General features: G+C 46.3%; 1 protein-coding gene across 10 annotated transcripts in view; it reads right to left on the reverse strand.

Annotated features, from left to right (window-relative positions):
• OBSCN (obscurin, cytoskeletal calmodulin and titin-interacting RhoGEF) overlaps positions 1 to 26,158 on the reverse strand; it is a 246,317-nt gene that overhangs the window by 67,567 nt on the left and 152,592 nt on the right. For all 10 annotated transcript variants that reach the window (XR_014028536.1, XM_081344177.1, XM_081344174.1 and 7 more), the window contains 15 exons: positions 25,380 to 25,502; positions 23,836 to 23,975; positions 21,561 to 21,761; positions 16,921 to 17,003; positions 15,870 to 16,043; positions 14,744 to 14,903; positions 13,186 to 13,302; positions 11,813 to 11,977; positions 10,789 to 10,947; positions 9,610 to 9,787; positions 9,378 to 9,491; positions 5,813 to 5,980; positions 4,742 to 4,844; positions 3,403 to 3,532; positions 2,273 to 2,378 (listed from right to left, as the gene is read on the reverse strand). Coding sequence is in view for 9 of the 10 variants with exons in the window: in XM_081344177.1 (XP_081200303.1) it covers positions 2,273 to 2,378; positions 3,403 to 3,532; positions 4,742 to 4,844; positions 5,813 to 5,980; positions 9,378 to 9,491; positions 9,610 to 9,787; positions 10,789 to 10,947; positions 11,813 to 11,977; positions 13,186 to 13,302; positions 14,744 to 14,903; positions 15,870 to 16,043; positions 16,921 to 17,003; positions 21,561 to 21,761; positions 23,836 to 23,975; positions 25,380 to 25,502 (2,121 nt within the window). In the remaining variant the exon portion in view is untranslated. The remainder of the gene's footprint in view (positions 1 to 2,272; positions 2,379 to 3,402; positions 3,533 to 4,741; positions 4,845 to 5,812; positions 5,981 to 9,377; positions 9,492 to 9,609; positions 9,788 to 10,788; positions 10,948 to 11,812; positions 11,978 to 13,185; positions 13,303 to 14,743; positions 14,904 to 15,869; positions 16,044 to 16,920; positions 17,004 to 21,560; positions 21,762 to 23,835; positions 23,976 to 25,379; positions 25,503 to 26,158) is intronic.

Consider the following 26,158-nt stretch of genomic DNA (forward strand, 5'->3'; position numbering starts at 1 on the left):
AACAGGAGATTGTGAGTTCTAGTTCTACCTTAGGCATGAAAGCCAGCTGGGTGATTTTGGATCAATCACCAGGAGACATTTTCTAGTTCCACATTAACCATGACAGCCAGATGGAGTGCTGGGAATTCTAGCCTAGCCTTTGGCATGAAAAGCAGCTGGGTGACTTTGGACCAATCACCAGGAGACAGTGAGTTCTAGTCCCACCCTAGTCTTTAAACCCAGCTGGGTGACCTTGGGCCAATCACATTAGGAGAAAATGAGTTCTAGTCCCATCCTAGGCATTAAACCCAGCTGGGTGACCTTGGGCCAATTACCAGGAGACAGTAAGTTCTAGTCCCGCCCTAGGCATTAAACCTGGCTGGGTGACCTTGGGCCAATCACATTAGGAGACAATGAGTTCTAGTCCCATCCTAGGCATTAAACCCAGCTGGGTGACCTTGGGCTAATTACCAGGAGACAGTAAGTTCTAGTCCCGCCCTAGGCATTAAAACCTGGCTGGGTGACCTTGGGCCAATTACCAGGAGACAGTAAGTTCTAGTCCCGCCCTAAGCATTAAACCCGGCTGGGTGACCTTGGGCTAATTTCCAGGAGACAGTAAGTTCTAGTCCCGCCCTAGGCATTAAACCTGACTGGGTGACCTTGGGCTAATTACCAGGAGACAGTAAGTTCTAGTCCCCTGCCTTAAGAAAGAAAGCAGCTGGATGATTTTCGACCACTCATCAGGAGACCGTGAGTTCTAGTTATGTGTTAGTTATGAAAGGATCTTTCTCAGCCCAGCCTACCTCACAGGGCTGTTATGGGGAAAATAGGAGAAGGAAAGTGTGTCAGATATGTTCTCTGCCTTGAGTTATTTGTAAAAAAAAGAAGCGGGACGCAAATAAATATCTGAGACCTCTTACGAGCTGTCAGATAAAAAGAAAGGAATGATTTTTAAACCAGGTTTCCCTTTGCCAAGGATAACTGTAAACCATCCGTTAACGGCAGCCAACACAACCCTTAAAATGTCAAATCCATGCCGCGTTGTGGTGCCACTGTGTCATAATCTCTGCTGTAGATCCTTAAATCATTCATGTCAAATGTGTGAGGATATCACAGTTCAGGTGTCCTTTGCAAACACCCAAATTCACAATATCAAGAACGCTTTACCCTTCACAAATAATTCAATTCCACATTTGTTGCGGTAGCAAATCCTAACCTGCCCCAAACCCCAGAACACTCAAGAACCTACTTTATTCACAGCATTATTAGACAGTTGTAGGCCTTACAACCTCCATTTCTCAATCAAAAAAAATGTTACTGAGATAGTCTCAATTTAGTAGGAGATCTGGTTGAGGTCATCATCTAGTATTTATTGGTTTCTATCTTCACATGGATAATGTTCCACGGGTGGGGAGGGAGCCACCACACCAAAGGCCCTTCTTCTTGGCCCAGCTAGGTCAGGGGTAGACAACCTTGGCTCTTTTATGACTCATGGACTTCAACTCCCAGAATTCCTGAGCCAGTGTGGCCCAGCTTGGAAACTCTCCCTTTCCCCTCAGCGTGGCTGGCTCAGGAATTCTGGGAGTTGAAGTCCACGAGTCATCAAAAGAGCCAAGGTTCCCTACCCCTGGGATAGGTAATTTGGGCCAGCTCAACCCACCTCATAGGATTGTTATTGATGGCAAAATAGGAGGAGGAAAGTATGTTGGACGTGTTCATTGCCTTGAGTGATTTGTAAAAAATAATAATAAGGGCGGGATATAAACAAATATATATGTACAAATTCCATTTCATCCAACTTAAGATCTGAACAGAAGAAACTTAGTTATTGCCAACTTATGGAAGACTGGAAGAGTAAATCTCTGGGATCCTAAAATAAACTTTGATTTGTTACAAGATGTTCTGCATCTGGTTCACACCACTGTTGTGGGTACTGAACAACTGATAGTGTTCCTTTCACTTGTGTAGTCTTACTAGTGACTTTTCTGTGGAGGCGCCACCCTGAGCTGATCCAGTGAGGCTAGAACGTAGAATAACGGGGTCGGAAGGGACCTTAGAGGTCTTCTAGTCCAACCCCCTGATTGAGCAGGAGGCTGTAGACCTGGACCTCTTCCGCCACAAAATAACAACAATACGGGACCAGGCAAACACAATCACTAACAAGGTCCCAACAAGAAATAGGAAAGCCACATCTTCTGAGAGATAAGACAATGCACCCATTCAGTCCTTAATTAGTCACAATTAGTCATCCTTAATTAACCACATCATGAAAGAGCACATCAAGAGGCCTTACCTTCTATTGTTATCACTTGCTCGGGTCTCTTCTCTGGAGCCAAGGCTGTTGTGGTTTGGCAGTAAAGGTGTGCACCTCCCTTTGCAGTCCCCAACCTGTTTATCAACTGAAGGCAAGTTGGCAACACTAGTTAGAACACGTGTGGATTTCAGATGAAGGAGAAAACCGAATCATTCACAAATCTAGACAAGGAATCGCTTTGGGTAGGAGATAGAATCATAAAGCTGGAAGGGACTTTGGAGGTCTTCTAGTCCAGCCCGCTACCCATGGCAGGAGAACTTATCCCATCCTGGTTAAATGATTGTCTGGTCTATTTTTGAAAATGTCCAGTAATGGAGCAACCACAGCTCCAAGAGGCAAGCTATTCCATTAGTTAAATAAATAAATAATAAATAAATAATTTTATTTGTATATCGCCCTTCTCCCGAAGGACTCAGGGCGGTGAACAGGGCAAACATATAAAAATACAAAATACAAAAATTAAAAAGGAATTAAACAAGTTGCCCAAGTTAACAATAGATTAAAATACATTTAAAACAACAATAAAAGCCAAACCCATCCCCCATCAGGCCAGGCCGGCTTGTTCGAACAAATAAGTCTTCAGATCGCGCCGGAAGGAGCGAAGGTCAGGCGCCATCCAGAGCGCAACCGGCAAACGGTTCCACAATTCCGGCGCGCCCACAGAGAAGGACTGGGGGCCACCAGGTGACATTCTCTTACTGTAGTTGGTTAATTTCTCCTTATTTCTAGGCTGGATCTCACTTTAACTAGCTTGCACCCATTACAGATAGGCCTCAACTTACAACAGTCCATTTAGTAACCATTCAAAGCTCCAATGGCACTGAAAAAAAGCCATTGAGCTTGGTTTTCTTGCGGGTGACCCAACTAGGTAACATCAACAGTGTCAGAAGGCCGCGCTCTCATTTTATGGCTTCCCCTATCAATATTGACAGGAATGATGAGCGTTGATTAGGCTGTTGTTCTTTGTTAGCTTGTTTGTGGTAAGGTGGACTTAGACAACTCAGGACAACTGGAGTTGCCCAGCAGATGCGAGTCGGGTCTTCAGCCCAGATATTTTATGGAAAAAGTTCCTATCTCATAACAACCTAAGGAAAAAGAGAGAGACTCACCTCACACTCATAGACACCTTCATCATCCTCACAGGCGTTTTTGATAACCAGGACAATGACGCCACTTCGTGACTCACTGAAGCTCTGGTGTTTGTTTGGATCGGTGAGGAGGTTCCCGTCTTTATACCATCTGGAATAAGGAGCGGGGAGGGGAGGGGAGGGGAGGGGAGAGGAAAGGGGCAAAGGGGAGGAGAAAGGAGAAAAGGGGAGGGGAAGGGAGGGAGGGAAGGAGGAAGGAAGGAAGGAAGGAAGGAAGGAAGGAAGGAAGGAAGGAAGGAAGGAAGGAAGGAAGGAGGCGGGAGGGAGGGAGAAAAGAGGGAGGGAAGAGAGGGACAGGGCGGGAGGAAGGGAGGGGGGAGGGAGGGAGGGAGGAAGGGGGAGGGAGGGAGGGAGGGAGGAAAGAGTAGAGGGAAGAAAGGAATAATGGAGGGGAGGAGAGGGAAGGGAAGGGAAAACAGATTTACAGGGGAGGGCATTGATATACGGGAGCAGGGGCAGTCACCCAACTAACTTTCATGCCTAAGACAGGGGTCTTCAGACTTGGCCCTTTTATGACTTGTGGACTTCAACTCCCAGAATTCCTCAGCCAGCCTGCCTGGCTGAGGAAATCTGGGAGTTGAAGTCCACCAGTCATACAAGGGCCAAGTTTGAAGACCCCTGCCTAAGACAGACTAGAACTCACCATTTCCCAGTGATTGTCCCAATACAGAGAATACAGATTATTTTTTTATATACTCTTTCATGTCTTACCTATTCACAAAGTAGGACACAGTAAGACATGAAAAAATAAAACTGGAAGCAACAACAATTATTATCTCTACTTGGTTCTCCTCCTCCCTTGGAAACAGCTTTCAGAAAGTGCAGGTAGTCCTCGACTTACAACCTTTCCTTTAGCAACCCTTCAAAGTTACAGTGGCACTGAAAAAAGCGACTTGCAACTGATCCTCACCCTTATGAACTTTGCAGTGTTCCCATGGTCACGTGATCAAGATTCAGGTGTTTGGCAACCAACGTGCCAATTGCCATGGTTGCAGTGCTTGGGGAATCACATGACCGCCAACTGTGACCTTCCGACTTTTGACAAGCAAGTCAATGGAGGAAGTCAGATTCACTTAAAGACCATGTGATTCACTTAGCAAACGCCATGATTCCCTTAACAACACAGGCAAAAAGGCCGTAAAATCAGGCACAACTCATATAACAACGGCCTAGCCTAGCCATGAAAATTCAGGTACCAATTGTGGCTGTAAGACAAGGACTCTGAAGTCTAGACAGCCTTCGCCTGCTAGAAAGTCCGATTCAAAAACGTTGTGGAGCATGGGCTTGATTATTCCCTTACCTGATCTGGGGCCATGGTGCCCCTTCGATGGTGCAAGTAAACTGTGCGTCTGTGCCTTTGGTGTAGTAGGCGTGTTTCACCTTGTTTACAAACCGGGGAGGCACTGAAAATATACCATGAGGAAGTTGTAAGCTTTGTGAAAAGAGAGATGAGTAAGTCAAATCCTCTTCTAAACCCACATTGCACCTGGAAGCATGATGCACCAAAGAGACATTCATTCATTCATTCATTCATTCATTCATTCATTCATTCATTCATTCATTCATTCAGATAGATAGATAGATAGATAGATAGATAGATAGATAGATAGATAGATAGATAGATAGATAGATAGATAGATAGATAGATAGATAGATAGATAGATAGATACTGCCTTTATTATTTTTATAAATAATTCAAGTCAGAGAACATATCCAACACTCCTTCCTCCTCCTATTTTGTCTACAACAACCCTGTGAGGTGGGTTGGGCACCCAGCCAGCTTTCATGCCTAAGGCAAGACTAGAACTCCCAGTCTCCTCGTGATAGTCACCCAGCTGCCTTTTGTGCCTGGGACTAGAACTCACTGGGTGGTCCAAAGTCACCCAGCTGGCTCTCATGCCTAAGGTGGACTAAAACTCCTACTCTCCTGGTGATTGGCCCAAAGACACCCAGCCAACTTTCCTACCTAAGATGGGACTAGAACACACAGTCTCCCAGTTTTCTGGCCTGGTACCTTCATCACTAGACCAAACTGGCCCTCATTATATCAATATATCCTCCACCAAACCTTGGAGAGCACACAAGTCTCTTTTCTCGGGCCCTATTCTTAAAGTGGGTTTAATTTCTTTTTCTTCCTCTACACAGTTGACTTGTGTGGACTCTCATGCTGTGCGTTTTGTAGTGTTATGTGACCACCTCCACTTTCTGTGTTTCCCCATCACACACCAACAGCCCTGCTAGCTGGTTGGATGCATTTTGGGAGCAGGACCAGTGTGTGGAACAATGAAAGACCTTACATACTTCTCTCTGGACCTCCAAGGTTGCCTGTGTATATGTCTGTATTTGTGTGTCTGTTTGTGTAATGCGGTACCTTGGACGAGAATTTTCCCAAGAGTGCTGGCACTGCCGGCTGGACTAGAGGCATAGCACAAATATTGCCCAGAATCCACTCCGGTCAAATTATCAAGGATCAATGTACAAGATCCGTCGGGATCTTCGATGATGATGTGGTGAGGATCCACTTCGACTGGCTTCCCATCTGTAAAGCAAGAGATAAAAAGACACCCTTTGATGAACACGGGGCTGGATTCAGAGTTAAATATGATTGCAAAATGGTTTCTCTTTGTTTATTTTGACACACAGGTTGTCCTCGATTTACGACCAGAATGCCCTTTGTTAAGGAAGGCAGTTGTTAAGTAAGTTGAGATTGATTTTAGAATATTTATTACTTTGATGAATTTATTTCCATATTTCTTTTGCCATGAGTATTTAGCGAATCCCTGACATCGTTAAGTGAATCACACAGTCATTAAGCAAAGCCAGCTTCTTCCATTAAATTTGCTTACTGGAATCTGGGTGGGAAGGTTGCACATGGCGATCGTGTAACCCCAGGATGTTGCAAATATTAAAAATATAAGCTGGTTGCCAAGTGCCCAAATTTTTACAATGTGATGTTTCGATGGTCGTAAGTGTGAGGACCAGCATAAATCATCTTCAGTGCTGTTGTAACTTGGAATGGTCGCTAAATGTATAATTGGAAGTTGAGGACTATCTGTATATAATATCTTTGTTTGGCAGGCATTCTGATGTTTTATTCTCTCTGAATCGTTCTTATGGTATAATTAATATCCTTAATATCCTTCAATTAACAGGTGACCAACAAGATAAGTTCATGTTAACATTGGCATACAGTACAGTATTATTACTGGGAAACAAATACAAGACAAGGGAGAAGAGGAATATACATGTAGTTTTCAATTTACAACAGATTCAAGGTGCTGGTGATGACCTATAAAGCCCTAAATGGCATGGTCCGGATTATCTCAGGGAGCACCTGCTGCCGGCATCAGCCTCCCATCGTCCTGTGCGCTCCCACAGGGAGGGCCTTCTTAGGGTTCCGCCGGTTAGGGAATGCCGATGGATGGTTCCAAGGGGGAGGGCATTCTCTGTGGGCGCGCCTGCCCTATGGAATGAACCGCCGGTAGAACTTCAGACTGCCCCAGACCTTGGCTCGTTTCGCCGGGACCTTAAAACCTGGTTGTTTGATCTTGCTGGCCTGGACTGAGGGGGTTTAAATTTTTTAATTTTAATTTTAATTTTAATTTTAATTTTAATTTTAATTTTAATTTTAATTTTAATTTTAATTTTAATTTTAATTTTAATTTTAATTTTAATTTTAATTTTAATTTTAATTTTAATTTTAATTTTAATTTTAATTTTAATTTTAATTTATTTTTTTAATTTTAATTTGTTTAATTGTGGGCTAGTCTTATTTAATTCTATTTTAAAGTGTACTTATTTGTATTGTTTTAACTCGCCCTGTAAACCGCCCTGAGTCCTTCAGGAATAGGGCAGTATATAAAATCAATTAAATAAAATAAATAAACAGATCACTTAGTGACCATTGAAAGGTACAGCAGTGATGAAAAAAGGGACCTATGACTGTTTTTCACACTTGCATCCATTGCAGCACCCCCATGGTCCCCTGATCAAAATTCATATTTACTCATATTTACGACAATTTCAGTGTCCCGGGATCGCATGATCTTCTTTTTTGACCTTCTGATAAACAAAGTCAATGGGGAAGCTGGATTCACTTCACAACCGTGTGACTAACTTAACAATCTGCTTCTTTGAGTGAGGGTAGTTTCCCCGCCATCTTGAAGGAGGCGGTGGTGAGACCTCTCCTCAAGAAGCCTGCCTTGGACCCAGCTGTATTAAACAACTTTCGTCCGGTCTCCAACCTTCGCTTTCTTGCGAAGGTTGTTGAGAGCATGGTGGCGCATCAGCTCCCTTTGGTCCTGGAGGAAGCTGACTATCTGGACCCGTACCAATCGGGTTTCAGGCCCGGGCACAGCACGGACGGCATTGGTCGCTCTGGTGAATGATCTCTGGAGGGCCCAGGACAGGGGTTGTTCCTCTGTCCTAGTCCTATTAGACCTCTCAGCGGCTTTTGATACCATCGACTATGGTATCCTGCTGTGGCGTCTCAGGGGATTGGGAGTGGGAGGCACAGTTCTTCGGTGGTTCTCCTCCTACCTCCTGGGACGTTCGCAGTCGGTGTTGGCAGGGGGACAGAGGTCGACCTCGAGGCCTCTCGTTTGCGGAGTTCCTCAGGGGCTGGTCCTCTCACCTCTCCTGTTCAACATCTATATGAAGCCTCTGGGTGAGATCATTCGTGGCTTTGGAGTTGGGTATCATCAGTATGCTGATGATACCCAGCTTTTCATTTCGACCCCAAACCACCCCAGTGATGCCCTCGATGTGATGTCCCGTTGCCTGGAGGCGGTCCGGGTCTGGATGGGGAGGAACAGGCTTCAGCTCAACCCTGACAAGACTGAGTGGCTGTGCATGCCGGCATCTCGGGAAACTCAGATCATTCCATCTCTTACTATGGGGGGTGAGTTATTACCCCCCGTAGATAGGGCTCGCAACGTGGGAGTCCTCCTAGATTCACAGCTTTCTTTAGAAGATCATATAGTAACTGTGACTAGAGGGGCCTTCGCCCAGGTTTGCCTGGTGCGCCAGTTGCGGCCCTATCTAGACCGGGATGCCTTGCGTACAGTCACTCATGCGCTCGTGACCTCTCGGTTAGACTACTGCAACGCTCTCTACATGGGGCTGCCCTTGAGGACCACTCGGAGGCTCCAACTGGTGCAGAATGCAGCCCGCACGAGTTGTGTTGGGAGTCTCCCGATACTCCCATGTTACATCTCTGCTCCGCAAGCTGCATTGGCTTCCAGTTGCCTTCCGGGTGAGATTCAAGGTGCTGGTAATGACATATAAAGCCCTACATGGCATGAGTCCGGAGTACCTTAGGGAGCACCTGCGGCCGGCATCAACTTCCCTCCGCCCAGTGCACTCCCACAGAGAGGGCCTCCTCAGGGTGCCTCCGGTCAGAGAATGCCGACTGGTGGCCCCCAGGGGGAGGGCGTTCTCTGTGGGTGCGCCTGACCTGTGGAACCGTTTACCGGTTGAGCTCCGGATGGCTCCCGACCTTCGCTCCTTCCGACGTGATCTAAAAACCTATTTGTTTGAACAAGCCGGCCTGGTCTGATGGGTTTGGGTTTTAATTATTGTTTTTAAGTAATCTATTTATTGTATTTGGGCACTATGGTTTAATCTGTTTTTAATTTTTGTATTTTTGTATTTTGGTATTTATTGCCCTGTTCACTGCCCTGAGTCCTTCGGGAGAAGGGCGGTATACAAATTAAATAAAATAAATAAATAAATAAATAAAACAATTGCAGGGATTCACTTAACATTTGTGGCAAGGAAGGGTTATCAAATGGAGCAAAATTCAACCTGTGTCTTGCTTAGAAGTGAAATTTTGAGGCTCAGTTGTGGTCATAAGTTGAGGACTATCAGTAGTCTCCCTGTTCAAAATCTACCACTTCATTTTGACCTTAATTTTGGGAAAACTAGGCTGGTTATACCTTTATACCAGGTGACACCTGGTTTAGGGTTGCCCGTGACTCGGCAGGCGAGCTTGACCGTTTCACCCAGTTCTGCTGTACAGTCCGCCAGTTCCTCCTCAAAATCGGGTGGATCTGAAACAGAAAAAATAAATAAATCAGATTTGAACTCGTGGTCTTCAGAAAGAAGGACTGCATGAAAAAGCAGCAAAAAAAATCAATTTTAGGAACTGAAGTCCTGACTTCTACTCACCCCATACAGGGAGACTAATCCGTTGCTGAATACAACAGATTTCCTTCACCCACGAGTTTTTGATGATAACGGTCCGCGCCTGGAAGAGATATTTCCGGACAGAATCTTCCCGTTCGTGCCAGATCTCAAACGCCCGATCATCTCCTTCGATCACGTCATTCACATCTATGTGGGACAGCTGAGGGACCAAAAACCAGGATTACAAGTCAGCTAGGAACATGCTCACATTTGCAGTAGATCTTACATCTGTATAGAGATAGTCCTCGGCTTACAACCACTGATTAGTGACTGTTTAAAGTTACAACGGCACAGAAAAAAGTGACTTAGGACTGTTTTTCACACTTACGACCTTTGCAGCATCCCTGTGGTCATGTGATTAAAATTCAGACATTGGCAACTGGCTCGTAGTTATGACTGTTGCAATATCCAGGGGTCAAGTGATCCCCTTTTGCAATCTTCTGATAAGCAAAGTCAATGGGAAGCCACGTTCACTTAACCATCAAGGGTTTACGTAATAACTGTGACAAAAAGTTCATAAAATGGGGCAAAACTCAGTTGCCACTGTCTTGCTTAGCAACAGAAATCTGCAGCTCAGATGTGGTTGTAAATCAAGGACTACCTGTATAGTTGTCTGTCTGTCTACCTCCCGCCTTTATTAGTTTTACAAATAACTCAAGGCAGAAAACACACCTAATATTTCCTCCTCCTATTTTCCCCATACAACAACCTTGTGAGGTGGACTGGGCTGAGAGAGAAAGAGAGACTGACCCAAAGTCACCCAGTCAGGTTTTACACCTAAGTTGGTAATAGAACCCACTGTCTTTTGGTGATTCATCCAAAGTCACCCAGCTGGCTTTCATGCTCAAGGTGGGACTAGAATTCACCGTCTCCTAGTGACTGGTCCAAATTCACCCAGCTGGCTTTCATGGGACTAGAACTCACAACCTGATGCCTTAATCACCAGACCCAAATGGCTGCATTGCTGTGAGATCTAGAACCTCTGAAGCTACGTCAAGGGAAAATCCAGTATTGTTCTGATTATAATAATAATAATAATAAAGTTGGAAGGGACCTTGGAGGTCATCTAGTCCAACCCCCTGCTCAGGCTTAACCTGGTTTTAGTTAAGATACCAAAGAGTAGACAGAGAAAGCCAACCATCAAGGAAGGACATATTCAACCTTCATCATGTTCTTGAACAGGTAACTATAAGCATCCAACTTCGTGTCTCGTTTTGGCTTGCACACAAGCAGGTAGGCCTTGAAGAGGAAGACGTGTCGCTTATGTCCCTTCCAAGCCATGCGTGCCCCCGGAGCGCCTTCCCACACAATGAATTGTCCCTGGGGAAAAAAACAGCAAAACATGTGGCAGGGAGTTCCACAGGCTTCATAAATCACATCATCAGAAAATTCTTTCGGTAGACCAGCAAGACCCTTTGCTTCTGGATCTGCCCTGTTGAGCCACAGACTGTATCTCCATTCACGATTAGAGTTTGAGTTATTTGTCTGAGACCTCTAACAAACTGTCGGCAGAAAAGAACAGGAGGATTTTTAATTCTCTTTGCAAGGAAGAAATAACTCACGGCAACAAACATATCCAACACACCTACCTCCTCCTATTTTACCCACAACAATAAACTTGTGAGATGGGTTGCGCTGAGAGAGAGGATTTGGCCCCAAGTTACCAAGCTGACATTCATGCCTCAGGCAGGACTAGAACTCACCGTCTCCTGGTGATTGGCCCAAAGTCACCCAGCTGGCTTTCATACCTAAGGCAGGATTCATTGTCTCCTGGTGATTGGCCCAAAGTCAACCAGCCGGCTTTCATGCCTAAGGCGGGACTAGAACTCACTGCCTCCTGGTGATTGGCCAAAATCACTCACCCAGCTTCCATGCCTAGGGTGGGACTAGAACTCACCATCTCCTAATTATTGGCCCAAAGTCATCTAGCTGGCTTTCATACCTCAGGTGGGACTAGAACTCACCATCTCCTGGTGTCTGGCCTGGTGCCTTAAGCACTAGACTAGACCAAACTGATTTTCTGATCTCACAGTCAAATGAATCTGGGCGGCTGATGGCACTTCTATAAAACAACATGTCCAGCGAAAAGCAGCAGGATCAAATTGAAAAACCAATTTTTGCAGTTCAACAGGAAGAGCCAGAGACTAAACAGGAAGGTATATTGTGAGAGCGAGCTTTCATTTACCTGGCGGATGGGTTCCCCTAATATTTCCAGTGTTCCCGGGTAGTTCTCAATGAGAGAAATGTGAAGGTTGTTTTCCGCCCGTCTGTTGAGTGCAGAAACAATGGCGTAGGCCTGTTCTAGGAGGGCACAGTTTTGAGTGTTCCTTGCTTTGTTTCGGATCATGTCCTGTGAACACAAGGAAAGGTACCATAGGCATACTTTGTGCTCTAGCCCACGATGAATATTTGCAACAGAAATGTGGTTGAAGTGGAAAGGGAGGGAGGGAGGGAGGGAGGGAGGGAGGGAGGGAGGGAGGAAGGAAGGAAGGAAGGAAGGAAGGAAGGAAGGAAGGAAGGAAGGAAGGCTGTCAGTATTGTCTATCAAGGAACAACTAAGACCATTCCCACCAACACTGACAGGCAAAACCACTAAATATATATAGGGAGAGCAAACCGTGTTCCCTTTTAGTACTGGTGATGTTACCTAGTTGGGTTCATGCTACGTCTTTCAGGAAAACCCCCAAGGTCAGAGAGTACCAAAGACCCCATGGTAGTCTTCTTCCTCCCCACAAACCCAACTCCCTTCTAACATTGATATTATCCAATCGAGTCATCTGCAAAAAAAACAAAACACCTGCCAAGAACTCCACTGTTTTTCTCCTACTCCTACTCCTTCCTTCCTCCCACCCTTTTTCTTCCCTCTCATTTTCCCCTCCCTCCCTCTCCTCCCTCCCATCCTCTCCTTCCTTCATTACCTACCTACCTAATTACCTACCTACCTACCCACCTCTCTCCTCCCTCCCCTCCTTCCTTCTCCTCCCCCACTGGCTACCAACTGACCAGTCCTCCCCAGCACCTGCCAAGGACATTCATGCACCTTCTCCATACCCTGCATTGCTTAGCAACAACAACCCCAATCCCAATTTAACCTGAAGACAACCTCTACTAGTCATCCTCAGTTTACAACCATCCCTTTTCCAGCCCCACTGGAAAAAGTGTGGTTTCATAGCTACTCCTCGTATTTATGACCGTCAGTGACATGATCAAAATTTGGGAGCTTGGCAACTGGCATGTATTTATGATGGTTGCAGAGTCCCAGGGTCATGTGATCACCATTTGTGACCAGCCTACTTCTGACCAGCAAAGTCAAAGCAGGAAGCCAGATTTGCTTCACAGCCGCATGATTCACTTAACAACTGCCATGATTCGCTTAACAACCAAGGCCAAATTAGTTCACAAAATCGGGCGTCACCCACTTAATAACTGCCTTGCTTCGCAGTGGAAATTTTGGTCCCACTTGTGCTCGTAAATTGAGGACTTCCTGCACTAGCTTCCTCAGCAGTGTGAGACCCAGTTGTTGCACTACCAACAAGTTACTAAAAGTTGTGCTCCAACCTTGATCGCTGTTTGATATTTCTGGATCCGGTTTATGGGTCTCTCTAGATAGTGTTGCAGAGGGAGGATCGGCGGCAGAGAGGGATCCTCACTGGCCAATGTCCCCTCTGTGTATCGCTGGGGGGAGAGAGAGAGAAAGATGGGAGTCAGGGATTTGTTAACTCAAGTTTGCTTATTGTCCATGAAAACCATTAATTCCTTTACAAGTCACAGTTTTTCTATTATTGCTCTAATAAGGAAGTAACTTCCTTCAACACGGGCACTTATTTAGCGTTTCAGCACCATACAAGGAGGATCTTATCCACAAATTGCTCTGCCAGTGGCGTAGCGTGGGGGGTGCAGGGGGGGCGGGCCGCACCGGGCGCAACATCTGGGGGGGGCGCGCTCGCACTGAGCTGCTCAGGGAGCCCCAAGGGCTGCACAGAGTCGGCTTGGCTCCGCTCTCGAGCTGCTCTTTCTTGCAAAGCGAAACGAGTCCGGCAGGTGAGATGGGCGGCCACATAAAACTGAATAAAATAAATAGAAGCGCCCAACTCTCCGCCCAGGCTCAGGCCAACCGCAAGCGCCCCGCAGGCGCCCCGGCAGGCTTGGCCGAGCGAAGACGGACCCGCCGGCCGGCTGGCCTAGCTTCGTGCGCATGCGTGGCTTTATTTAGCGGGGCTCACGTGCGAGCTTGAATGCAGCGGCTCTTGCAGGTCGGAGCCCCGCCCAGCCGCCCTCGAGAGGGACCCGGAAGCATCCCGCATGCGCGCGACTCTTCTTGGAAAGTCTACGCCGCTGCGGGGCGCGTCTTTTCGGCGGTGCCATGACGTCACCGGGTTAGGGGGCGCAAATTGCCCCGGGTGCTGACAACCCACGCTACGCCACTGTGCTCTGCCTTGCTGCAAAGATGCACAATTCTTTATTTTCATCCTGCCTTTGTTGTTTTAAAATAAATAAGATGGCAAACATACCGAATATTCCTTCCACCTCCTATTTTCCCCACAACAACAGTCCTGTGAGGTGGGTTGAGTTGGGAGGGAGGTACTGACTCAAAGACACCCACTGGCTTTCATGGCTAAGGCAGGACTAGAATTCACTGACTCCTGGTGATTGGCCCAAAGTCACCAAAGGCAGGACTTGAACTCGCCATCACCTGGTGATTGGCCCAAAGTCACCCAGGCAGCTTTCATGCTTAAGGTGAATCTAGAACTCACCGTCTCCTGGTGGTTGGTCCAAAATCGCCCAGCCGGCTTGCATGCCTAACGCAGGACTAGAAATCCTGGTGACTAGCTCAAAGTCATTTAGCCAGCTTTCATGACTTAAGGCAGGACTAGAACTCACTGTCTCCTAGTAATTGGCCCAAAGACACCTAGCTAGCTTTCATGCCTGAGGTGAGACTAGAACTCACAATGTCCTGGTTTCCAACTTGGTGTCTTCACTACTACAGCAAACTGGTTCACCAATGTATAATAAAGCTTGGATGTACAAATGTAGGACTGTTTCCAAAGAATTCTGGGTCATTACATGTAAGGACAAATCGTTGTAGGTTAGTGAAAAGACCAGCAGAAGATCTCACCTTATAAAACTCCTGGACCACTTTGCTGACCACAATGGATTCGGCTTGCACCCGGCCCACCAAGTAGGTGATGTATTTGTCAAATTCCCCTTCGTTTTTAATGAAGCACATAGCCACATCGTCATCCGTGTCACATTTCTGAAGCTCTGGGAAAAAGGTGCTGTGGGGGAAAAACAGAAAGAACCATGAGAAGAGGATGTGGGCAGGGGGCTGGACTAGACAACCTCTAAGATCCTTTCTAGCCCGATGATTGTATGATATTCCCTTTCCTGACTGAATTTCTTTTCCAACTGAAGCATCCTCCATCATTCAATTTAGCAGCAGTTAAAGACAATCCACCTCGCCTTGTCCAAATGTCTTCCTTAAAAGTCCACAGGGTCAAAAAAGTCAAAATGGTAGAAATGAACTTAAAACTCAACTGATTTTTATTTGTGCCATTCACACGAACCCTGAAAACAGTTCTTAAGACAACAGGGTTAGAGAAACAAAGGAAAGATACATACTTTTCCCAGGAAACAAGATTCTGAATGCTAACACTGAAAAGACCCCGCATTTAAATTATGGGGTGGGGGGGTTGCATCCCGGTGGAAGGAAGAATTAGACCTCATAGTTCCAATACAAGTAGTCCTTGACTTACAATAGCTTGTTTAGTGACCACTCAAAGTTACAACGGTATCGAAAAAAGTGACTTATGGCCGTTTTTCACACTTATGACCATTACAGCATCCCCACGGTCACTTGAATAACACCCAGACGCTTGGCAACTGGCCTGTATTTATGACAGTCGCACTGTGCCTGGGGTCATGTGACCTTCTGACAAGCAAAGTCAATGGGGAAGCCAGATTCACTTAACGACTGTGGCAAGAACAAAACTCACTTAAGAAATGTCTCACTGAGCAACAAAAATTTTGGGCCCAATGGTGGTCGTACGTCGAGGACTACATGTAAAGCAAAATAATAATAATGTGGATAACATATCAGAGGACCTTATTTTATAAAACTTTGGTTGAGTATATATCAGCATACAGGAGTGCAGGGGCTCCTATTAAACTACTTTTTCTAGTGTACTTTATTCTTTAAAAGCCATTTGGCTGTTATACTGTATATCTGCCTCCCCGCTACATACCTGGAATGAAAGTGGGTTATGTCAGTAATATTTCTGAAAATAACGGGCTTCTGGTTGGACACAGCAACAGGAACGGCGGGGCAAGTCTCCGTGAACTGGATGTGGTGCGCTTGCAGGAACAGCAGATCCTTGACATACTCCTCTTCCGTGCCCAACAGGTCTTGAATGATAAGGCTACAGAGGAAGCAGAAACAGAAAAACGAGTGAAAATTCATAAAAACGCATCCCATCCTTTGAAGGCGGTCGTCGGGGAAATTCATTCTAAATTTCAACAGATAAGCGTGAAAGTACAGGTAGTCCTCGACTTATGACCACAATCGATCCCAAAATTTCCGCTGCTAATTGAGACAGTGGCTAAGTGAATTTTGCCCCATTTTACAACTTTTCTCGCCACAGTCGTGAAGTGAATCCCTGCAGCAACATGGTTGGGAAATGAATCTGGCTTTTTCATCGACTTTGTTCGTCAGAAGGTCGCAAGAGGGGGCCATGTGACCCCGGGACAGTGTAACTGTCATAAATATGAGTCAGTTGCCAAGCGTCCGAATTTTGGTCATGTGACCATGGGGATACTGCAACGATCGTACAGTAAGTATGAAAGACGATCATAAGTCACTTTTTCCAGTGCCATTGTAACTTTGAACGGTCACTGAATGAACTATTATAAGTGCAGGACTACCTGTATTAGGGGATGGTAAGTGGATGCTGCCATGTGCCAGAAATGCAAACAGGCAGAGACCCCCCCTGCCCATGAGTCCCCCGTTAACCTGGGGGCTTCTGGGATAACAAAGAAACACTTACAGAAGCGACTCCTGGCATTTCCTGCTGGCTTCCCCAATGTCTTTGCTGATGGGATGCCAGCTGGAAAGATCACAAATGCTCTAGTGGATCCTGCACATGGCGGGGGTTATATAAGATGATGTCTAAGTACCTCCCTATGCTGTGATTCTATGAAATTATTCTTATATATATCACCAGCTGCAAGAGTAGGATACACGGCCTTTCAGGCAGAGAAGTAGTTTGCTCCAACAGGAAGGATTTTCACCAAGCTCACCTTAATTTCTTCTGATATTCATCTTCTGAAACAAATTCTCCATGGAACTCTGGGACATCGGGGATACCCCACTCCGCAGAGAGCTAAAATTAAAAACAACAACAACAACAACACAAAAACATATAAGAGACTTCTGCCTTGGGCAGTGGGCTAGACCAGAAGACCTCCAAGGTCCCTTCCGGATGTAGTTTTTCATGATTTAGTACAGGGATTTCCAATCCGTGGACCGGCACCAGGCCGCAGCATGCCAGCAACCGGTCCGCACAAAGAAGCAAAGCCCCATCCATGGGATGCAGGCAGCACACAAAACCTCACACTCCGGTCTATGGAAAAGCTTTTCTCCATGGAACCGGTCCCTGGTGCCCAAAAGGTTGGGGACCTCTGATCTAGTATCTACCAAGAAGGTCTGTCCTTAAGACAGCTTTCAGTTCTTCCAACGGAGCTTATCAAACAAGGTGCGAAGGATAGGAAGTAGTTGGATTATAGCAGTACATGGGGTCCCCTATCTTGTTTTAGAAAGGTCTACTCTAGACTCTAGCCCAGGGGTAGGCAACCTCGGCTCTTTTATGACTCGTGGACTTCAACTCCCAGAATTCCTGAGCCAGCATGGCTCAGCTTGGAAACCTCTCCCTTTCCCCTCAGCATGGCTGGCTCAGGAATTCTGGGAGTTGAAGTCCACGAGTCATAAAAGAGCCGAGGTTGCCTACCCCTGCTCTAGCCCATATGCTGTGCAGATGCTCCTCTAATCTAGTCCAGCCTCTGTTCAAGCAGGAGACCCTCTACAATTTGAGACAAGAGGCTGTCCAATCTCTTCTTAAAAGTCTCCGGATAGCACCCACAACCTCTGGAGGCAAGTTGTTCCAATTGTTCTCGTTGTTACGAAGTTTCTCTTTCACTCTGTCATTCTCAGTTGACCCAATATATCTGTCAGAATCCATTTATATCACATTCATAAATGTATGTTTAAAACCTTATCCCCCCCTATGGAATTCTGCCATCTCCCAAGGAAGGAGGAGCGGATGTGGATTCAGCCTGCCTCAGGTTATTTCAAAGACCAAGGAAACCTTTTGAACTGGGGGAACAAAAGGGAGGGTTAGAGAAGAAGTCATCTGGCCTGTGTCTTCTTTTAATTCTGGAGAGGAAGAAGGCAATAACCATAAAGATTCAAAGTTCCTTTTTTCCCCACAAAAGGGATGACACGAAGTAGAAAGATGGGGGCTGACCAAATGGGGTTGAGGGAAGGGGGGTTGAACCGGGATCCCTTTATAAAATTTCAATTTCTAAAACAATACTAAGTCCTGTCTTGTATTCCCACAACCAAGCATGTCCTAGTAAAGATTCCTTTTGGACTAGAACTGACTCCAAGAGTTTTTGTTTTCCTAAGACGTGGTTTGGGGTGGGTCCTGACAATATCTCTTGATTCAAAAACTGCCCCTCCTTTTATTTTCCACACCCAAAACCTCACTTGCACTTCTTTTTCCTTGCTCTGTGAAGTTCTTTGCACAATTGCGGTGTGAGGGGTTGGGAGTTGGAGGGACAATCTTGAAAGCTGCTGTAGAGAGAATTTTGAAACTAAGTCAAAGCGCTTAGAAATTGCATGCGGTGCTTAGGAGAAAAAAACGGATGGCAGAAAGCGAAAATCAAGCTGCCAATTAACAGTAGCCAGGCAAAATGCAATGTTTCTGTAGGCAGAAAATACACCATCTCCGCCAACCTTAAAGAACCGGGGAAGAAAATTATGATTTCAAATCATAGAAAGGCGCAAAACTGTAAAGAACTGGAGAATAGGAGCTGCTTATCCCCGAAAGGTGTGGGATCTTCACACATTTTCCACAATAATAAAAGTCATCAAAAAAAACCCACACACCCTGTGGCCGGTCAGAGAGATCTCTGCCAATAAAGGAGGCAACAATCCTCTAACCATAATGGCTATATCTACTGGTCATAAAAATATATTTAGCTCACACCAGAGGCTAAACGTGGTATATAAACCTGACCGATCTTCCAGTCGTATTGTCAGCTGTCCCAGAAACAAACTTGGTACTGTTTCTGACCCAAACAAAATTGGGGGGGGACTTGTTTTTCTAACAACTGGCTTTTGATCTTCTTTCCGTGCTCGAAGAAAGGGATCCGGGGAAATTGAAAAATAGGGGGTGAAGGGTGAGGTGGTAGGTCTCCATCCCAGCAAAGGGCACTCCTGGGAACCCCACATTTTCTCCTGCTTGCACCCCCCAGCCAAAGGGCTGCCCCCAGCCCTGCAAAACTTCCCAAGTCAAACAAGTGTGCAAAACTAAATGCATTGCGATATAAAGACACAGCCAAGGTGCCAAGAGACAAGTCTACAGACCTTGGGGAGATGCCCTGAGCACCTTTCCATGATGTTTTGACACAGCCTGGGAGGAAGAATTTCAAAAGTGGGGAGGGCAGGAGAGAAAAAGGGAGGGGCATTCTTGTGCTAAATCAAGAGCAGGTTAAAAGCGGTGTGTCTGTGTGTGTGTGTGTGTGTGTGTGTGTGTGTGTGTGTGTGTGTTACGCAGGAAGGCAGCCACATCTCCAAAAAGAGGGGAGGGGGTGTCCCAGTTCATTGGGTACCAGCATCCAAGGAGGGAGGGGGGAGGTGAGAGGACCAGCTCCACTTACAAATATGTGTAGTCCTCGACTTAAAATAGTTCATTTAGTGACCATTCAAAGTTACAATGGCACTGAAAAAAAGGGGCTGATGAGAGTTTTTCACACATGACCGCTGCAGCAGCCCCATGTTCATGTGATCAAAATTCGGACACTTGGCAACTGGCTCGTTTTTCTGACGGCTGCAGTGTCCTGAGGTCATGTGATCAACTTTTCTGACCTTCTCACATGCAAAGTCAATGGGGGAAGCCAGATTCACTTAATGGCCACGATACTAACTAAATAGTTGCCGTGATTCACTTAACAGTTGTAAAATGGGGCAAAACGCACTTAACAAATGTCTCACTTAGAAACATTTGGGTCATAAATCGAGGACTACCTATAAAGGAGGTAATTTGTAGTTCAGGGTTCAAATGAGGGGGACGCTGGTGCTCTCTGAGCTTGGTATGCCCCATCCCTTACTGGCTGAATCAGGAAGGCACTGGGTGTGTGGGGGTTTGTGTGTGTGTGTGTGTGTGTGTGTGTGTGTGTGTGTGTGTGTGTGTTGCTGGCGGTGAAAGGCAGCTGGGATGGGAAGTGCTTTCCAGCAACTTCCCAGCACCTTCCCGATCCAGCTGCCTGGCACCGATGTCCCCCCATCACCATCCTGCTGCTGCTGCAGACAGCCCTCTGCACCTCACAAAGGAGCCAGATCACACTGGCACTTCTCTGCAAGCCCCTGCCTCAACCATGCCAGCCACCATCCCCCTTCCCCCCATGTCTCTTGTTGGAGGGCAAGGCAGAAGCAGGGTTACAGTAATTGCCCCGTGGGTGGAATCGGCCATGGAGATTTGTGTCGCAATGCATCGCCCGTGATTAGGCAGTGAGGGAAAAGTAGCAGAGTAGTAGTGGGGTGGTATAGCACCAGGGCAGGGCTGTGGATGAAGACCAGCAGTGGGTGGCCTGGGGGGATTAAGTGTCCATGAAAGGCCAGTCATGGACAAAGGCCTGCAGTGGGTCAGCTGAGCTGAGAAAGCCAGGGTGAAATGGGCACATCCGTGTGTCTGCGATCAATTGTCCCATTCTGTATAAAAGGTAAAGGTAAAGGTTCCCCCGCACACGCGTGCTGGTCGTTTCCAACTCTAGGGGCCGGTGCTCATCTCCGTTTCAAAGCCGAAGAGCCAGCGCTTGTCCGAGGACGTCTCCGTGGTCATGTGGCCGGCATGACTAGACGCCAAAGGCGCACGGAGCGCTGTTCCCTTCCCACCGTGGTGGTCCCTATTTCTCTACTTGCATTTTTACGTGCTTTCGAACCGCTAGGTTGGCAGAAGCTGGGACGAGTAACAGGCGCTCACTCTGCTACGCGGCACTTGGGATTCGACCCGCCAAACTGCCGACCTTCTGATCGACAAGCTCAGCGTCCTAACCCACTGAGCCACCGCGTCCCTCCTCTGTATAAAAACATACATATAAATGTTAATATACAGGTAGTCCTTAACTCATGACCACAACCGAGCCCAAAGTTTCCATGGCTAAGCGAGATAGTTGTTGTGAGCTTTGCCCCATTTTACAACCTTCCTTGCTATAGTTGTAAAGTGAATCACTGCAGCGGTTAAGTTAGTCACTCGGTTGTCAAACGAATCCAACATCCCCATCGACTTTGCTTGTCAGAAGGTTGCCAAAGGGAATCACCAGAGCCTGGGAACATGCCACCATCATAAATATGAGTCAGTTGCCAAGCGTCCAGATTTGGATCATGTGACCATCGGGATGCCGCAGTAGTTATACATGTGAAAAATAGCCATGGGTCACTTTTTCAGTGCCACTGTAACTTGAAATGGTCACTAAATGAATGGTTATAAATTAAGGACTACTTGTACTTTGTATATTACTATATATGAAATGTAGTAATTCTTTACTGAAACTGCTGGGTGGAAGTTGGCTTAACTATTCATGGGAACCTAGAGGCCAGAGACATAAGATTAAGCAATTTTGGAAGAACGACCCCCCCCCCAGCTATTTATAAGTCTCACCTTTAACCTCTTATCCAGGTAGGCTGGAGAAACCCAACCTTGTCTCGATGGGCTTGACTTGGTGGGTTTGGTCCTGACCAGCCATTTCAAAGGATGAGCAGAGTCTAAAACCTCCACATATTGGCCTTCCTTCAGAGTGATGGTTTCACGGTCTGCCCCCATTGGGGTATAGTTAGCAATTACCATGTAGATGTCAAAAATCTATGAACAGAAGGATGGTTGAATTGAACTGAATATATTGAATAAATAGAGAGAATACAACAGAACAGAACAGAGAGTAGGGTAGGGTAGGATAGGGTAGGGTAGGGTAGGGTAGGGTAGAGTAGAGTAGAGTAGAGTAGAGTAGAGTAGAGTAGAGTAGGGTAGGGTAGGGTAGAGTAGAGTAGAGTAGAGTAAAGTAGAGTAGAGTAGAGTAGAGTAGAGTAGAGTAGAGTAGAGTAGGGTAGGGTAGGGTAGGGTAGGGTAGGGTAGGGTAGAGTAGAGTAGATTAGAGTAAAGAATACGGAACAGAACAGAACAACAGAAATACTTTATTGGGCCAAGGGCCACCTTCTTAAATAACATTTCAGAAGCCGTTATTGGGTGTGAACAACCAGACTCACAGAAGCAGAGTTCAAGCTGATTACTTTATTGTTTTCTACCTCTAATACAGGAATCTGCCCAGACTGGCAGCTTTGGCCTGGGAACAACCAGATAAGGTATTAAGGCACTTAGGTGTGTGTGTGTGTGTGTGTGTGTGTGTGTGTGTGTCAGTTTTAGCCTCTTGTGTTTGATGATGATGATAACGAATCCAGGCTAATTCCTTGCTAGAGCCCCCTGCCATTGGGAGGATTGCTATCCAACAGCCATTCCATTAGATTATGGGCCAGGATAGAAAAGAATATGTGTAGCTCAGGGTTGAACTAGGAGTTCCCCCATGGGCCATAGGCCCACTACCGGGCCATGGTCTTTTTGGAACCAGGCCGCATGAGCAGCAGGCCGGTGTGCATGTGCATGCATGCAGCTCAACCTGCACAAGTCAAGTTACATGCATATATGTGTATGCACCACCCTGTGCAAGTTGAGCTCACCACTTGGATGGCCCAGTTCACTTCTCCCCGCCCCCTCCCCACCAGGCCACCAATCTGCAAAGGCTCTCTGAGCTTGGTGTTGTTTTTTTTCTGGCAGACATTTCATGACCCATCATCATCAGTGCTAGAAGGAAGGAGGGTTTGCAGGGAGGAAGAGGAAGGAAGAAGGGGAGGGGGAGCACCGTAGGGTTCTTGAAAACCGAGCTTGGTTTTTTTCAGGCAGATGTTTCATTACCAAACTAGGTAACATCATCAGTGCTAGAAGAGGCTGTACAAAACAGAGCAAACCCCTCCCTCTTCTAGCATTGATGGTGCTACCTAATTGGGTCATGAAATGTCTGCAAGAAAACAACCGAGCTCGGAGAGCACCACCAAGGATCCCACAGTCCTCCCCCTCTTCCACCTCCTCCTCCTCTTCCCCCTCCTTTCCAGCATGGATGATGTTCCCTAGTTGGGTCATGAAACATCTGCAAGGAAACCACCCAGCTCAGAGGGCACCAGGGACCCCACAGTCCTTCCTCCTCCTCCTCCTCCTCCTCCTCCTCCTCCATTCCAGCATGGATGATGTTCCCCATTGGGTCATGAAACATCTGCAAGGAAACCACCCAGCTCAGAAAGCACCAAGGACCTCCTCCTCCTCCTCCTCCTCTCCAGCATGGATGATGTTCCCCAGTTGGGTCATGAAACGTCTGCAAGGAAACCACCCAGCTCAGAGAGCACCAGGGACCCCACAGTCCTTCCTCCTCCTCCTCCTCCTCCTCCTCCTCCTCCATTCCAGCATGGATGATGTTCCCCATTGGGTCATGAAACATCTGCAAGGAAACCACCCAGCTCAGAAAGCACCAAGGACCTCCTCCTCCTCCTCTTCCTCCTCTCCAGCATGGATGATGTTCCCCAGTTGGGTCATGAAACATCTGCAAGGAAACCACCCAGCTCAGAGAGCACCAAGGACCTCCTCCTCCTCCTCCTCCTCCTCCTCCTCCTCCTCCTCCTCCTCCTCCTCCTCCTCCTCCTCCTCCTCCTCCTCTCCAGCATGGATGATGTTCCCCAGTTGGGTCATGAAACGTCTGCAAGGAAACCACCCAGCTCAGAGAGCACCAAGTGGTCCTTGGTCCCAATCATTTTTCTCCAATTCACTCCAAAGAATCTCATTTTTCTCCCTATGGGAAAACTTGCACAAACTTTACTTCTGTAGGCACCCTTACCTCTCCCCTTGCATCCCCTTCATCAGATTCGGAGGAAGACTCCTGAGCAGTTGAGGAAGGTCTGGACCTGCCATGCCGTGGAGATGCTGATGGTGTTTTAGATTCATCGTCGCTATCAGCTCCAGGAACTCGGAGGGAAGCTGAAATGGAAGGGAAATTATGATTAAAAAAACACTGTTAGGGAGAAATTCCATTCTTTTGAGGAAGAATTCCAATCTTAAAAGAAGGTGTATTTAGTTCAGCCTTCCCCAATCTGTGTCCTGTAGACATGCCAGTCTTTCTCCAGACTGATGGGCTATTGGGAAAGTTCTTAGCAAAGAATTAAGAACACAGGTAGTCGTTGACTTACAACAGTTCATTCAGTGGCTGTTCAAAGTTGCAAAGTACCAGAAAGCAGGACAAGAAACAACGGATGGAAACCAATCAAGGAAAGAAGCAACCTGGAGTTAAGGAGAAACTTCCTAACAGTGAGAACAATTAACCAGTGGAACCACCTGCCTCCAGAAGTGGTGAATGCTCCAATACTGGGAGGTTTTTAAGAAGAGACTGGACAGCCATTTGTCTGAAATGGTATAGGCTTTCCTGCTTGAGGAGGGGGTTGGACTGGAAGACCACCAAGATCCCTTCTAGCTCTATTCTGATTACAGTGGTAATGAAACAAGTGACCTATGGCCATTTTTCACACTTACGACTGTTGCAACATCCTCATGGTCACATGATCAGAACTCAGATGCTTGACACGTGACTCATATTTATGACAGTTGCCACGTCCCAGGATCATTTGATCTCCTTTTGCTATCGTCTGACAGACAAAGTCAAGGGGGAAGCTAGATTCACGCAACAACCATGTTACTAACTTAATAACTGCAATACTTCACTTAACAACAACTACTATAAGAAACGTAAAATGGGACAAAATTCACAATATCTCTCCCACTTAGCAATGGAGTTTTGGGCTCAATTGTGGTCTATCTGTACAAAATACAGAGTATCAGAGTTGGTAGGGACCGTGGAGGTCTTCTATTCCAACCCCCTACTCAAGGAGGAAACCCTGTAACATTTCAGACAGGTGGCTGTCCAATCTCTTCTTGAAAACCTCCAGTGATGAAGCACCTACAACATCTGGAGGCAAGCTGTTCCACTGATTAATTGTTGTCACTATCAGGAAATTTCTCCTAAGTTCTAAATTGCTTCTCTCCTTGATTGATTTCCATCCATCACTTCTTGCCCTGCCTGCAGGGGCTTTGACCCATCTTCTCTATGATAGACCCTCAAATACTGGAAGATGCTATCAGGTCACCCCTGGTCCTCATTCGTTCATCATATGGTTTAGCCACCGTACAAGCAAACATTTCTCATGGCAAATCTAAGGGATTGTTCTAATAAGGTAACAAACTTTGGCCTTATATCTCATCTGTCAACTTTATTTAAAGTCCACTCCTATGACTTCCTCCCCCTCCCAACAGTCCTGTCTCAAACTGACAGCGCCAAACCCAATATTGTCAAGTGTCTTCCTGCATTTAGTTCACCTGAACCACCATTACCTTGACTTATCTTTGCAGACACAATCTCCGTAATCTGAGATGTCAGTTTCTGCAGAAATTCTTCGGTTCCCACTTCAGTTAGAGAAATCTGACTCCGAACTGTTTCGCCTTCCACGTACTCTCCTGGTAAAGAAGAAAGAACATGGTGCTTGGTCACAGATAATGTGGTCTAGGGGTGAAGGCATCAAGTTGGAAACTGGGAGAGAGTGAATTCTAGTCCCGCATCAGGGATGAAAGCTGGCATTGTGAATGTTGACCAAGCAGCAGGAAAATGAGTTCTAGTCCTATTTAGGCATGAAAGCCAGCTGGGTGACTAAGCCAAGCTCCAGGAGACTGTGAGATAATAATAATAATAATAATAATAATAATAATAATAATAATAATAATAATAATAATAATAATAATAATAATAATAATAATAAGAAGAAGAAGAAGAAGAAGAAGAAGAAGAAGAAGAAGAAGAAGAAGAAGAAGAAGAAGAAGAAGAAGAAGAAGAAGAAGAAGAAGAAGAAGAAGAAGAAGAAGAAGAAGAAGTTGGAAGGGACCTTGGAGGTCATCTAGTCCAACCCCCTGCTCAGGCAGGAAAACTTATACCATTTCAGGCAAATGGCAAGTTCTCTTCCCATTTTAGGAATGAAACCCAGTTGAGTGACTATGGATCAAAGTCCAGGAAACATTAAATTATAGTTAGGCACGAAAGCTGGCTGAGTGACTTTGGGCCAATCACCAGGAGATGGTGAGTTCTAGTTCTACTTTAGCCACAAAAACCGGTTTGGTGA

Source organism: Vipera berus (genome assembly GCF_964194415.1).
Source record: "Vipera berus genome assembly, chromosome: Z".
In the NCBI taxonomy this organism is placed as follows: Eukaryota; Metazoa; Chordata; class Lepidosauria; order Squamata; family Viperidae; genus Vipera; species Vipera berus.